The sequence below is a fragment of the Caenorhabditis briggsae genome (genome assembly GCF_000004555.2).
Source record: "Caenorhabditis briggsae complete genome, chrV, whole genome shotgun sequence".
NCBI classification, from domain to species: domain Eukaryota; kingdom Metazoa; phylum Nematoda; class Chromadorea; order Rhabditida; family Rhabditidae; genus Caenorhabditis; species Caenorhabditis briggsae.
This window is the reverse complement of record NC_013488.2, coordinates 9,711,979-9,725,959: the sequence shown is the minus strand read 5'-3', so window position 1 is coordinate 9,725,959 and position 13,981 is coordinate 9,711,979. Positions and strand designations below refer to the sequence as shown.

General features: G+C 38.9%; 4 protein-coding genes across 4 annotated transcripts in view; 1 reads left to right on the top strand and 3 right to left on the bottom strand.

Moving 5' to 3' along the window:
* Positions 1-120: 120 nt before the first annotated feature.
* Positions 121-2,649, bottom strand: Cbr-snf-11 (the record flags this gene model as incomplete). Its single annotated transcript, XM_002636448.2, has 6 exons — positions 121-216; positions 266-1,019; positions 1,066-1,437; positions 1,483-1,822; positions 1,962-2,093; positions 2,514-2,649. 6 exons carry the CDS (start codon positions 2,647-2,649, stop codon positions 121-123), a joined length of 1,830 nt encoding a protein of 609 aa, XP_002636494.2.
* A 4,098-nt stretch (positions 2,650-6,747) lies between these two features.
* On the top strand, positions 6,748-8,379 carry CBG23168 (the record flags this gene model as incomplete). Its single annotated transcript, XM_002636449.2, has 6 exons — positions 6,748-6,815; positions 6,957-7,155; positions 7,209-7,529; positions 7,576-7,922; positions 8,071-8,200; positions 8,260-8,379. 6 exons carry the CDS (start codon positions 6,748-6,750, stop codon positions 8,377-8,379), a joined length of 1,185 nt encoding a protein of 394 aa, XP_002636495.2.
* Positions 8,380-8,437: 58 nt separating this feature from the next.
* CBG23169 lies at positions 8,438-11,836 on the bottom strand (the record flags this gene model as incomplete). The annotated part of the gene is made up of 9 exons (XM_002636450.1): positions 8,438-8,704; positions 8,755-8,908; positions 9,504-9,734; positions 9,787-10,207; positions 10,252-10,347; positions 10,390-10,523; positions 10,574-11,156; positions 11,256-11,612; positions 11,659-11,836. The coding sequence occupies 9 exons, from the start codon at positions 11,834-11,836 to the stop codon at positions 8,438-8,440; spliced, it is 2,421 nt and encodes an 806-aa protein (XP_002636496.1).
* Positions 11,837-12,544: 708 nt separating this feature from the next.
* The window catches only part of CBG23170, a gene marked incomplete at both ends in the record, with an annotated part of 3,235 nt that continues 1,798 nt past the window's right edge, over positions 12,545-13,981 (bottom strand). Inside the window, 4 exons of the mRNA XM_045237532.1 lie at positions 12,545-13,253; positions 13,306-13,602; positions 13,652-13,894; positions 13,950-13,981. The exon at positions 13,950-13,981 is cut by the window's right edge and continues 295 nt beyond it. Coding sequence (XP_045097821.1) covers positions 12,545-13,253; positions 13,306-13,602; positions 13,652-13,894; positions 13,950-13,981 — 1,281 coding nt within the window. The remainder of the gene's footprint in view (positions 13,254-13,305; positions 13,603-13,651; positions 13,895-13,949) is intronic.

The following is a 13,981-nucleotide window of genomic DNA, read 5'->3' as shown; positions in this document are numbered from 1 at the left end:
GACGACGATGAAGGAGATAGAGGGAGAAGGAGATTTGAAAAAAACGAGAATTGAAAAATGGGATCAACGACTATGGGATAAATTAATTAGATCCATTCCTATAAATGATTACAAATTAATCTAAGCTTGATGAGTATAATCAGCCATTTCCAAGTTCTCCGCGTTTTCCATGGCACCCTTTATCTCAATATCTGGTCGGCAAAGCAGTTTGATTTTCTGAAAATTTGAAGGATAAGCTAGAAATTGTTTATCCGATAGTACATACCTCTTGAACAGTTCCAGGTGTTCTGAACCAAATCCAAATGGCGTATCCAGGAATGCAAAGCATAGATGAGAGAGACAAGAACCATCCGAAGACATGTCCCCAGACTGGGTAGTCGTAATTGTAGGCGTCAATACGAAGTGGTTGGTATTTGATCAATCCGAACAAGAGAACTCCGAAGCAAACAGCTGGGGTAGCGAACACCCAGCAGAATTTCCACCACCCACTTGGATAATACCCAATCATACTCTTCATGTGTTCATACCAACGATCGATTCCCAAACTCCAAGAAATAGCGATACATTCGAAGAATAAAAGCCAAAGAAGAGCCCATCCGGAAGCAGCGTAGAAGTCGAATAGTTGGAAAACGTAGAATCCACCTTCAGTTACAGTAGTCAACCCAATCAGGTATGAAATAATACAGATCACTCCGACGAATATCTCTCGACCGTATTTTTTCTGACGAATTTGAGGGAACTCGTCGATGATTGCGGTGAAGAATCCTTCCATTGTGCAGAATTGAGAGTCGACTCCAAGGAAAAGAACCATCAGGAAAAAGAGACAAGACCAGAACTGAGTGTAAGGAAGTTGAAGAATTCCAGATGGATAAGCAAGGAAGAGAAGACCGGGACCAGCTTGAGCGACTTCAGCAACACTTTTTTCTTGTTGAGTGGCCATGAAACCAATGAATGAGAAAATTACGAATCCGGCAAAAACAGAGGTTCCACTGTTGACAAAGCAGACGGTGAGAGCTTGTCTGGAAATTTCATGAATTGAATTTTTTCTTGGATTTTTCCACTTACTTGTAGACATTGTTATTGAACTTATTATAACTTCCAAGTGCAACCAATGCTCCGAGACCAAGACCATAAGAGAAGAAGACTTGAGTTACAGCATCAACCCAAACTTTAGATTCTAGCAGTTTACTAAAATCCGGTTTTAGGTAGAATTCCAGTCCAACACCAGCTCCTTCTAGAGTCAATCCACGAATGAGTAGACAGAAGAGCATCATATAAGGGAATGAGGCAGTAAGGTATACAACTTTTCCAGTCCATTTGACTCCTTTGAAAATGCACAGATAGCAAATAATCCAAACAATGAGAAGGAAGAAAGCGAGATCCCAACGAATTCCTCCAGGATGTTCCAGCCCAGCGGAGATTCCAAGAACACGATGACTGAAAGAACATTGACGAATCTTGTTTTTTTATCGGAAAACCTACTTCCAGAACTCTTTTACCGGAGAGACAACAGAAAGATCCGCAGTAGAACAGACAGTCCAATTGATTTTGTCTCCAACGAAAAATTGCTTTTTGTACTCATGAATATGATCATGGGTCAAAACTTTGACATTGAAGAATTCAGCGATTGTTCGGTTACTATCACATGGAATCTTGACGTATTCGGATCGGCAGTTTGGAGTGTTCCACGAGTGGTCGCAGTTTTTCCATGGGACATCAGTCATTGTGAAAGAATTGTACAAGTAAGTGGCTGCCCAGGAGAGGACAACAATGTAATAAATGTTCAACCAGAATGCCATGACTGCTGCTGCGATTCCGACTCCTATAAAAATCACAACATCAAGCTGCATAACTAGACTTTGCCTCAAATTTAGTTCAAAACACATTGTTGTTATACTCTATCTTTTTGCCACTCAATTCAATGAACAACAATTGTTCCTGTGTCCTCTTTTTGTTAGTACCTTTGAAGATTGGGCAAATTTTGAACATTCCCAATCCACCAACAGATAGAAGCTGTCCCCATGATGTTTCCAGAATAAAGAGAGGTGCTCCACAGAAGACCAACGAGATGCAGTACGGAATGAGGAAGGCGCCTGCAAATTGTGATTTATGATAGGATGGGAGAAAAGAGCACGGATCGGTGAGGCCTCGAGACATGACATCGGGAAGGGCAGACTTTTCTCGGAGTGACAAATTGCGTGGGGATCCCCCCCATCGAAATGACTGACAAATTGTGCCTCATTGAATCGTTTCTCTTCTTCCAACTCAGAATTCACACCCTCTTCCCTCTTCTTCTTTTGCTCATTTCTATTCGACCTACATATTAATCTAGCAGACAACACAACAAGAAGACAAATTTGAAAGATGATTGACGAGTTGTGGAAAAAGAGAGACGAGCTAATCTTTGAGCAGGCCGGGATCAAGTTTCTCTATCCCACTTACTTCTGGGAGTCTTCCCCCGGTTCTCATTATTATTGATATTTTGACAAACCGACACAACAACTTCACCTAACCTCCTCCATTTTGATAACAGAGATATGGGAAACGCCAGACGTTGCCAAGACCAATGGCGTAACCGATACAACTCATTATAAAATCGGCCCATGAGGACCATTGCTCCCTTTCGGCCACCGTAGCGGCCTCTACCATAATTACCTGGAACATAAACATTTATGAAGGAACCGAATTAAACAAAAAAAGGAGTTGATAAAATAAATGTGAGCATTGAGGATTTCAGCAGAATGATAGATAGGCTTAATTCTGCCAACAAAAAAATGAGCATATAGGCAGCCATAACATAAATCTCGGTAAATTAGAAGTTGATTCTTGGAATCTCATTCTTTCTACAACATAGCAATATATTGGTACAGTGAGTCAGAGGCTAACTAGAAGAGGGAGGAACCATAGTACGTTCTGCAAAAATGTGAAAGAAAACCCGAAAATCTCATCTATGAAATGAAGATTCAATGAAATTAGTTTGCCTCTGTTACCCATTTCAATGATTCAAAGTGCATTTTGATTGCAAAAGACATGCTTGTGGTAGACGGAGAATCACCCTCTCATTCATTTACAAAATCAGCTCAATGGGGAAGTGGGACACAAAAAAAACCGAAAGGGACCAACAGGCTCTCTGACACCCAGGGTGAGAAGAGGCAGTTTGCGGCTTCGTTGACATAAACAAAGACACGAATCACACTCGGAAAGATGAAGATGAAGAAGAAAAAGAAGAGAAGAAGAAGAATAACCAAAGGGGCGGAGACTGATGGTTTCTAGTAGTGGCACATGAAAAGTGCTTTGGGTCTGGACACTACTACTGATGAAGATGATGATGATGAGGAAGATTGGGTCCTCCCGTAAGACAGAACGAAAGATAGAGAAGAGTGACAAGAGGTGGAGCAGAGGGCGGCGCGGGAGCACGCACAGCTGCTCTTCCCGACAGGAGATCTCAAAGAAGAAAAGGAGAAGACAGGAGAAGATGTAAGGTTGAGCTGATGAGAACCTGGTGGTGTGTCACATGGGTCATGACCTAGTTTTTAGTGATGGGTGTTCTTTTCGAAGTTTACAAGAGACAGAGAGGTTTTCGTTTGAATTTCTCGAGTTTGAACTCCTTTTTTCGGAGGTTCTACTTTATCGAGATCAATCTATTAAGATTTGAAGTTTGGTAACCAAAATCGATGAACTAGGAAAACTGCAACTAGAAAAAGGCACATGTCATCTAAATTGAAGACGGAAATCATTAGACTTCTCACAAAAGTTACCGTAGTTTTCTCTTTTCGGGAATAAGTCCTTCGCATAACTGAAAAAGTTTGGAATGTGCTTTATATGTACATTATTTTGCCTATGGGAAAAAATGCAAAAACGGAAGAAAAAGAAAAGTTGACATAAATACAATAAAAAGATTAAAGTGGGCTCTTTTGAAGTATCTCAATGGGACTTATTTTTCTTGGATTTTGGACGAGTGGAATTTGACAAAGAAAACTAGGAAGACATGAGAAAGTTGGAAAAAAAAAGAGAAAAAAGAGAATGAAAAGTTCAGATAAGAAATAAAATTTAGGGCGAGATTATTTGTAGAATAAAAAGCTTCTGGATAAGCAGAAAATTGTTTTTTGCTACCCGTGAATTGTGTGACAAGATTCCAACTTACCTGTAATAGAAGTGTCCCACACTGTAAAGTTTGGGATCATTTTACTTGGCTGCTGTGCAAGTTGTCAAAAATGTGTTAACTAACAAAACGCTTCTGATATTAAGATGAACAATTTATCAGTTGACAATTTTTTAATATCTTTCCCAGGAAGCGAGCAAAATTTTCTCAGAGTTAAAAATTGGGGAGCCCTTCTATTACAGTTTTACGGTATGTGTTGATTTTTTTTTTGGCATCCAATTCTATTTTTACAAAATTATCGTTTTTTGTGTTTCTCTTGGAAGTGGTCCAAGTAATTTGACACAGCTACTATGGGATCGACATATTATTTTCAAAAATGGGATCGACATATTATTCTTCATCCACAATTTCAGGAGATGCTCCTTCTACCAAATTGCGTGGAGCTTCTCTTCATTCTTCATCTTTTTGCTCCAATTTTCATTCAAAACGCCACATAAGTATGTGCTCATCTCTCAATAAATGAGGCAATTGAAGGAAGAAAAAAAGGAGAAGAATAAAAAGTAGGAGGGAATTGGTGGATGGGTGAAAATGGTTGTGAAAGCTCTTGTAAGAGAAAAAGAAGGAGGCGATGAGAAAAGACGCCAATTTTTCATAAATTCTTATATTTGTGTGGACGGACGGAAAGAAGTGTCGACACAAAACCGAAGAATACCCTGTGGGCTTGAAAAGATGGAATGTTGGGATGTGTGGAAAGAAAAGGTTTCAGATTTGTTTACTCGAGAAATGAAATGGATGGATTGGTTAAGATTGGGTTTGGATAAAAACGTTTAGAAGATTGATAGAAAGGGTACGGAACTAATTTCCGGTCGTTTTCTGAGCTCATGAGAAAAGGATCGATCCAGGGGGGAAGAAAAATGATCCTATTCTGAGTTACCCTTGTAAAAATGGGTTACCCTTGTAATATGGAAAATATTGATGTTGTTAGGAGGGGTTCCGGACTGGATATGTCTTGAGGAAAGCGAGTTGCAGGAATATTTTGAAAATTCAATCAACTTATATTATTTATACTTTTCATATTACCCTTGTTCTTGTCAAAATGGCTTGGCATTGGATACGGTCGGAACTTGCCCAAAAGCAGCTGAATAGCAGGCCATGGTCAGGATTCGGTCGGAAGTTGAAATTCGAATACTTTTCCTAAGTTTGTCGGAGTTTGGTAAGCATGATAGAGAGTAGTGGTCTTATCTGGAATTGGGCAAACCTCCAACCAGGAGTTGCCGGCTACGCCCGAGTATTTAGAAGGGAGAATTTGAAGTCGACCCTCTACTTCGCACAAGCCAACCATACAGGGTGAAAGAGCCTTTTGCAGAACCTATAAATCCGTTTTCAAAATCTGCTAAAATTTTCCAAAATTGATATGTTTTAAATCATATGGAATTTCATATTTAACAAGCGTTTTTCTCAAGTAGTTTCATAAAGTCAAAAAACTTCCCCTACATTTTGGATGGGATAATTTTCCCAAATATAAAAAAGGTTTGTGCAAATTAGAGGGCCAACTTGAAAAGTTCCCTTGTTAGTGTTCACTTCTGGGTATGTTTTTCCTTCTATTCATAACTAAACTAAACATGAGATTATTTTTCTAAAAATGAGATTATTTTTTCAATATTCAATTCTTATTTTTCTCCCTTTGCAGATCCATCCTTGTTTCCTATTTCCTTTTCTCTTCAGGAACTTCCTTCAACATCACTGAACTGAATTCTTCTCTATTTTCCTATTCCTTCCTGTGTTTTTTTTTCAATTTCACCTGAACTTCATTGTCTCATTCGATTACACCTATCTTTTTCCAATGACTTTCCCTCATCACAAGGTATTCAGCAATCTCAAAAACAATCTGAAAATGTCCGCCCTCAAACTGTACAGTACATTACTTACGGTCATTCTTTTCTCCCCCATTCTTTTCTTCACCCTTTCGCTTCTTCTTCATTTTCTTTTCACAGAAAATTTATGTGTATATGGATGTGTGACTACCGTATTAAACGACAATACCACGTTGTATGTTGACCATCTCGCTGCCATTCCTGTTTACTGTTCAGTTACTAGCCATCGGAGGCGGAGTGGAAGGACTGCGCACTCGTATAATGTGAAAATTGTTCCCTTCTCACCTCTCGTTTAAATTTTTGCTTCCAGTTCAACTCTCTTTGTTTTCCTTTTCCTTTTCAACCTTGAGGTTTGGCGTCTATTTTCTCCACAAAAGGAAACTCTCTTCCAAAATCACAAAACACAGAATTATTTTTTGTCACACTTTTCCTTCGCCGAATGTCTTGTCTATGATAAACGTCATATCACTAACAGATCGAGAAAAAAGGATGCCTCTATCATTTGTCCATGTTCGTCGTTTTTGTTGGCGACAATGATAACATAACTATTCCATATAATCAAGTGGTGTGATAGCTGATAACAGTTAACACTACTCTTTCTCTTACTCTACTGCTTTCCTTTTTTGCTGCTTCTTATTATTCTTAAAACCTGTTTTTATCTTTTACTGTTTTTTCTCATGCCATTCTTTTCTAGGCGAAGCGACCACCCACTTTTCACAACAGTCTGATTATTTTCTGTGTCTGCATTTTTTGGTGATCAGCAAATCAAAAATGATTGACGAAATGATCATAGCAAAGAAATTCAGTCAAGAGATACTGGACAAAGCTGAGAAATTGAAGTGAGTTTCCTGTTTTTACGGAAAGTCTCAATTGCCAACTAGTTCATGATCATTTTTTTTTTGAATCGTTTCATCCAACATTTTTATGAATCAGATCAACATTGAACTAGTTTTGTATTCTGCTAATGTTCGAATTTTCAGAGTATCAATTCCGTCGGTCCCTGAGAAACTTAACTCTCCATTCTTCTTCGCCAGATTTTTGCATGCAAATAATGGAGATGTTGAGAAGACACAGAAAAAGATTCTTCAGCTTTTCGAGCACAGAAAATTGATGGGATATGACAAAATCAGTGACCTCGATATTTTTACCACAATCGATATTGGCAAAGATTGTTTTGAAGTAAGACTTTTCACATCGCAAAGGATCGCAATTCCACAAATTTTGTTTTTCAGCGATTCCACATTTCTCAGCTAAACTACGAAGTTACATCAAGAAACTTGCATGTGTTCGTTCAGAGAATGGATGGAATGGATATAAAAGAAATCTTGAAAATCATGCCGTTGAGTTATGTTCTTCATTCCTACTTCATGCTGCAGGAGAACTTCTCAAGAGCCATAGCACATACAGAGAGAAAAACAGGAAAGACATCTTCAGTTGTTTGTATTTTGGACTTGAAAGGATTGAATCTAATGGACTTCATGAATCCATTATCAGGACCAGCACAGTTGGCAAGACTAGTGGTCATGATTTGGGCAGAATATTTCAGCGAGCATGTGAGTTTCATCATTATCAACGGATTCTAACTGAATCCCTTTCTAGCTCTGCAAACTTTTGCTTATCAATCCACCTGGGATCATCTCTGTAATGTGGCAAGTCACAAAGCGTCTAGTTGATCCGAATACCGCCGAAAAGTTGGCGTTTTTGAACAACGTCGAAGATCTGAAAAAATATTTGGAAGTAAATTCGATTCCAGTTGAATATGGAGGCACCTATCGGGATGATACAGGATATGCCGATCCGCCTGAAGGAGCTTGTAAACCACCAAAGAAGATAACCAAAGAAGAATACAAACCACAAGAATACATTTGGAATGAAAATGGAATGTTGAAAGCACCAAAATCAAAGAGCTTCTCAATAAAAGCTCATCAGACCGCAGAGTATTCGATGTAAGCTTTATCTCATTTAGAGTTTCAAAACACACATGAGAATTGATGATTTACGACCAGAACCGGGATTCTGTCTGGGTAATTATGTCTGTCTAAAATTTCATCCTTCTTAAAATTGACACACTATTCTATTCTATTTCTTTTTCAGTAAGACGGCCACTGCAGGAAAACTGGTTTGGAGTTATACGACCAGTGGCGACGTTGACTTCGAGATAGTACGACGGGACGCCGGCAAAGAGATGGCAATCTGGCCAAAGATTACAGTTACTAGTCTCAAGGTTTCACTTATCAAATTGTTTTTTGCCTCATTTGAATTTAAATTTGTTCTTTTTTTCAGTTACCAGAATATGGAAACAAAATGGTGACACCGGGAGAATACATATTGAAGTTCACAAATCCAACGAACACTTGGTTCCCAGCCAAAGTTAATTGTGCAGCTGAGGTTTTCAATGTGTAAATTGAAGAATAAAAAATTTATACAACTTATTACGAATCTTATTAAGTTTTGACCCATTTCAAATCAGCTTATGTACAGAGAAGCGATTCTTCAAGCAAAGGTAAATCACAACTATGAATTGGGTAGCAATAATAAGAAGGGTGCCCGAGAGAAAAGCGATCCAGTAGCCAACTCCAAGACAGTATCCATTCAAAGATTCCGAGGTTACTGTAGTTTGAACAACAAGTTCTGCATGAACTTTTTCCGTCGCTTCACTATCGGTCAAAACTGATTCGTCATTATTTTCTTCGCTAGCGAACCGTCTGTTCCGAGATGAGCAATTTATCTGAAAAAATAATTCGATTAGTTTGAGGTCAATTTGGTTTTCAAACCAACCTTTTTACACTTTTCACAGTACTTCATTTCACACTCAATTTTGACCGCATCACCTTGTTTGAATCTAAACGCGCGGAACGGAAGAATAAAACCAGTATCGGTCTCCTTAATCTCGCCTCGTAATACGTATTCTTTTGCATGTTGGGTAGCACAACTGTAAAATAAAGAGGTTAATTATGGTTAATAAAAGTCCATAAAGCAATAAATGGTTAAAAAAACCATACTTGTAATCCGGGCTGTATCTTGTCTATAAACAAAGTTACAGGCCATCAAGTGGCTTTTCCCGGACGGCCCGGGACGGGCCTGCTTTTTTTCGTACTTTTTTTGTTTGTAACTTTGTTCATAGACAAGATACAGTTTATCAAATAGTATCATTTTGTAGTACTCGTCCAGTTCTATCATATCAAATTTAATTGGTCCAAAAATATTGACTCTAAGAGAAACTATGCCAGGGCCCGCGAAGGCCCGGAAAAGGCCCGGATTACAAGTAAGAAAAAAACATCTGCCTCCCCCTTTCCTGCACTGCCAACTATCCTCCCCCCGCACACTCTTATTGCCCCTTTCTCTCCCTCTCGGTGACGTCTCTTGCGGCCTAGAGGTGAGCGCGCGCGTTTCGCGAGCGGACACTCTCGAGTTCGTTTCCCCGCCCATGATGGTTTCATGCGTGTCAGCTGAGATCCCCTGATTAGAACCACCCTTGAGGTTTGACTAACTGAGGCTATTTTGTACTTTTTCTTTTCGCCACTCACCTTTTCTTGATCAAAACAATTTTCTCATTTTCATCACGATCCAACGCAGTACATTTGTTCACGAATACATGACGAGCATTGATTGAGTTGTCCGCAGTGAACACCAAATCAAGACTTTGTCCGATTCTCACAGTTTGGGCTTTCACAATTTCTCGTTTTCCTCGCAGTTCCATGCTCAACGGTTTCACATTCACCTTTCCATAAATATCCAACTTGTTGAATTGTGTTGTTCTAGAAGAGATCACTTAATCTTCTGTTTACTGAAAATTTGTTTTTTGTTTACCTCAGATTCATGGTTTTTGCCACTGCAACTGCTTTCTTCTGATTCGAGTAATCACAACGAACTTTGAAAAGTTGATCGTCGATCGTGATCACAGTTGCATTGCCAATACTTTCAATGTTTTGGGTCACAACAACTACAGTTTCGTAGGTATCTCCGTTCTTTGTAATAGGGCAAGATGTGTCATTGTGATGGATGATCAACGTAGCTTCTCCGCTTTTTCCTATTCTTTCAGAACAGTTGGAGTGACCGTTTCTCACAAAAATCTCTCCACCATTCAAGTCGTGATTTGCAGGATTGCCTGGTAAGACTTTCACCGAGATGAAACCAAAATTGCATTGAGTTTGGATCTTGACATCAACTGGATTTCTCCCAACTCTCTCAAGGGACCTTGGCGTCGGAGAGTTCTTGATGAATAGTTTTTCTGAAAAAATATATGGTTGTGTAACCTAAAAAACTGCTACCTACTTTCTTCCACTTTCTTCTGATCTTTCTTGTTACCGGAGGAGAATGTTTTTGCTTTGTGTGGCTTCTTCACTTTCGAATCTCCGGGCGGCAACGTAGCTGAAAAATATAAATTATTTTTTGTCTTGAATTATGACATACTTGTCTCAAATTCTTGTTCGAAAGTAATTACGTTGAGGGTAAAAAGTGAGCAATCGGAATTTAGATCAAAAGTTTCAATTGCGCCATCGTGGAGGTAACAGGTCCGATTTTTTGTGTAACTGATAGACTCGCAGCTGAAAATAACAATTATTTTTAAAACTTAAACTTGAAAATTTTGCCGCACCTCCTTTTCGGATGAGTTGCACACATCTGCATACACTCGTATAGCTCCAAATCCTTGAGTTCGAAAAATCCTTTTTCCTGATTACATCCTCCAACTTCATCGAATAGTATTGCTGAACCATCGCTCAGATCACTCACATCGATGCATAACTTTTGGGCAATCATCGGAAGAGACTTCTTTTTCTTGGATATCACACAACTGTTCAGATCTTTCGATTGATATGCATATTGACAATCCTCGGACATTGTGCACTTTTCCAGACATTCTGCTTTTAATTTCTCATCTGGATTGTAATAAGAAACGTATAATGCGTTTCTTGAATTGCAGTTCTTTTTGTAGTTTGAACAAGCATTGGTCAGAACTTGATATTCGTCGTTAACAAAATCCAGAACTTGTCCAGAAGGATCGTACCAGACAGAATAGCATTCCGAAAATGCTTCATTGTACATTACGATATCGCAATCTTTGCACCGCTCTATACATTTGCCAAGACCATCGGAGCCATTGTAAATTCTCGATTCTCCACGGATTTCAATCGCATTGTAGGCGATCATTTTAAACGCATTGAGGCAGTGGACCGCTTCTGCAACATTCACACTCGGAAAAAGGACCGGATTAAGGTTAGGTGAGAAAGGAAGTGTAAGAATAGGGAAAGTGTTTTAAAAACTGAATACCAACGTACCTTTCAAACCATGTAGTTCCATGTAAGAAACCTTGAATCCCCCAGTATCCATTTTGAGAGGAGCAGAAGTACTGGAAGCAGAATTCAGAAGACAATCTTTACTTTCTCTATAGAACATTGCAGAAAGACATGGAAAACTTTTCTCCTGGGCACATAAACTCAAACATTCCAGTTTGGATTCTGCTTTTCGGACTGAACGGCTTCTATCCACAAGTATTCTATCATCCCATTCTCGGACAAGAAGTTTATGGGGAGATTTCTTCACACATTTCTTTTCAATATAGTTTTTCTCCTCAATCATTCCGAAATAATTGGATTTATCCATAACTATACACTTTTCTCCTTGGAATAGTACACCTTAAAAATTCAAACTATTCAAAACTTCTGAAAATACTATAGTAACCTGTACAGTTTCCAAGAGCACATGAATTAAAGCAAGCGGTTGCTGATGGTGGTAACTTCACATCTCCGTTCACAAAAAACGACACGGTTTCCTTGTCTCGACATCCTATTACGGAATGAATACAGGATAGTAGGATAAGTGAAACAAGCGGAAACGAAGCGTTTGGTCGCAATATCATGAGGCAAGATTTGAAATGAATCATAACTTTGAAAACAGTGAAAAGGGGAAGTGATGTTCCGGAGAGAAAGCTCCGCCCATTTTATTGTGACCCACAATTCGAAATTCTCCAATCCTAACATCTTGTTTTACTATACAAACATTAGCCTTTTATCATTCAGGTAGCCATATTTACGACAAGGAGAAGAATAATGCATTGGGATTTCGGAGAAGATGCGGCTCGCTGATTTTATGGGTAGGACACTTTGAAATTTAACATGATTTCGATTAGTAAACAAAGTGAATACATTTTGTTACATTTTCATAAGTAGCGGTTAAAATACATGTACCGTAAAACCTGTAATAGAAGGGCCTCGACACTGTCAAGTTTTAGCTACTAGTTCTTGGCTCCTGTGCAAGATAACACGATTTTGTCAACTGATAAAATGCTTGTGTTATTATGATGAGCAATTTATCTCTTGACAACTTTTTAGATGTTTGACAGGAACGGAGATAAACCGGCTCAATGTTAAACATTAGGGGCCCTTCTATTACAGGACTTACGGTAATTTTACAATCATCTGAGCAGCGGAGTGAATATGAAAAGGTTCGGCTCAAAAAGAAATTATTAGAAAAGATTTATTGGAAATAATAATGTACATTTGAAATAATATTATAACCGGTTTCGATATATGACCTATAACTCGAATCGAAATTAATTTATTATCACTCAATTATCATTATCTATTCCGTTTTTCTGATTCATTTTCTGTTTCAAACTTTGTAACACTCGTTCCTTAGCTTCAAATGTTCCTAACTTTTCATCTGATTCTCCTAATTTATCAAATATTTCCTGAGGCACAAATGGACAATCTGGCGGTGGACCGAATGTAAATGTAGTAGTGACATCTTCTTCTGATTGCTCACATTCCGCTTTTTTCACTCTCCGTCTGATTACTTTCTTTTTCTCCGTTTCCGTTTCTTTTTCCACAATGATTTCGTCGTTTTCAATCATCTCTTCCTTTTCTGACGTCGTCGGTAAACCTGCTCCACTTTTTCTTTTTTCCGCATTCCGAACTGCTGACGCCAATACGTTACGCTCTTCCGATACGCTGATATTCTCGGGTGTTGGGGGTTTTTGTAAAGCGAAGACGTCGTTGAGACTCTGTAGCATCGCTCCACGACTGAATCCAATATCAGAAGTGACTCGAGATGCAAGAGAGATTCTTCCAAGAAGTTGTTCCAGAGATGGCAACGGAGAAACCGATTCATTCTGGAGTTCCAAAGAAAGAAGAAGGGCAGAACTACATCGGTCTTCTTCAGTCAGAGTTCCATCAACCACTTCTTCGTATTGCTCCCCGCTAAGTTCGAAAATCTCATCCAAAATTTCCTCGGCGTCTAATTCAGAAGCGGTCTCTTCTTTCAAAGCAGTTGATGTCCTGAAAATCGAATAAAATGCGTATTGAATCAAAATATAATAAATCAACTCACAATCGTCTTATACACGGACTGGTCAATGCAGAGTCTGTTCCACCTGGACTCCTCTCTCTATTTGTATTCAACATCATCCGATGATGCATCTCCTTTCTTTTCGTTTTTCCATGTTTCAATGATTTCATAGCTGCACTTTGACCAGCCAATTCTTCTTTTTTCTTTGCTTCCTGATTCAATCTTCTGTTTTCTTCTTCTTTTTCAATTGCCATTATACGATTCTGACTGTTCGGTTCGATTCCAGTAATCTCCAAACATATACTTTCCATTGGTGCTGGATCAGGAGGGTGGCAACGTCTGAAAAACGAATTTGTCGATTATCCATCTGTTAAAAAAAGGAACTCACTTTGGAGCAATCATTGCGTTCATATTCAAAATACACGATACATAGGGTACCATTTGCTTGGCGGCTGTCAATATCTGCCTAGCCGTTTCCCGAAGATTCAGAATCTCCTCAACTTTTTCTCGATAAATGATTTGTTGCCTTCGGACTCGATCCAGTTGCTCCTGCCATATCTCTTGCATTTCACTCTGCATTCCGTCGAGTGCTGCCGAATGCATCCCAAGACTTGCTTCGATCTTTTTACACCTTTAAAAAAGTCACTGATATCATTATGACCTTGAAAAAAATTCTTACATTTGACAAGTTTCTCCACATCCTCTTTCTCAATGATAC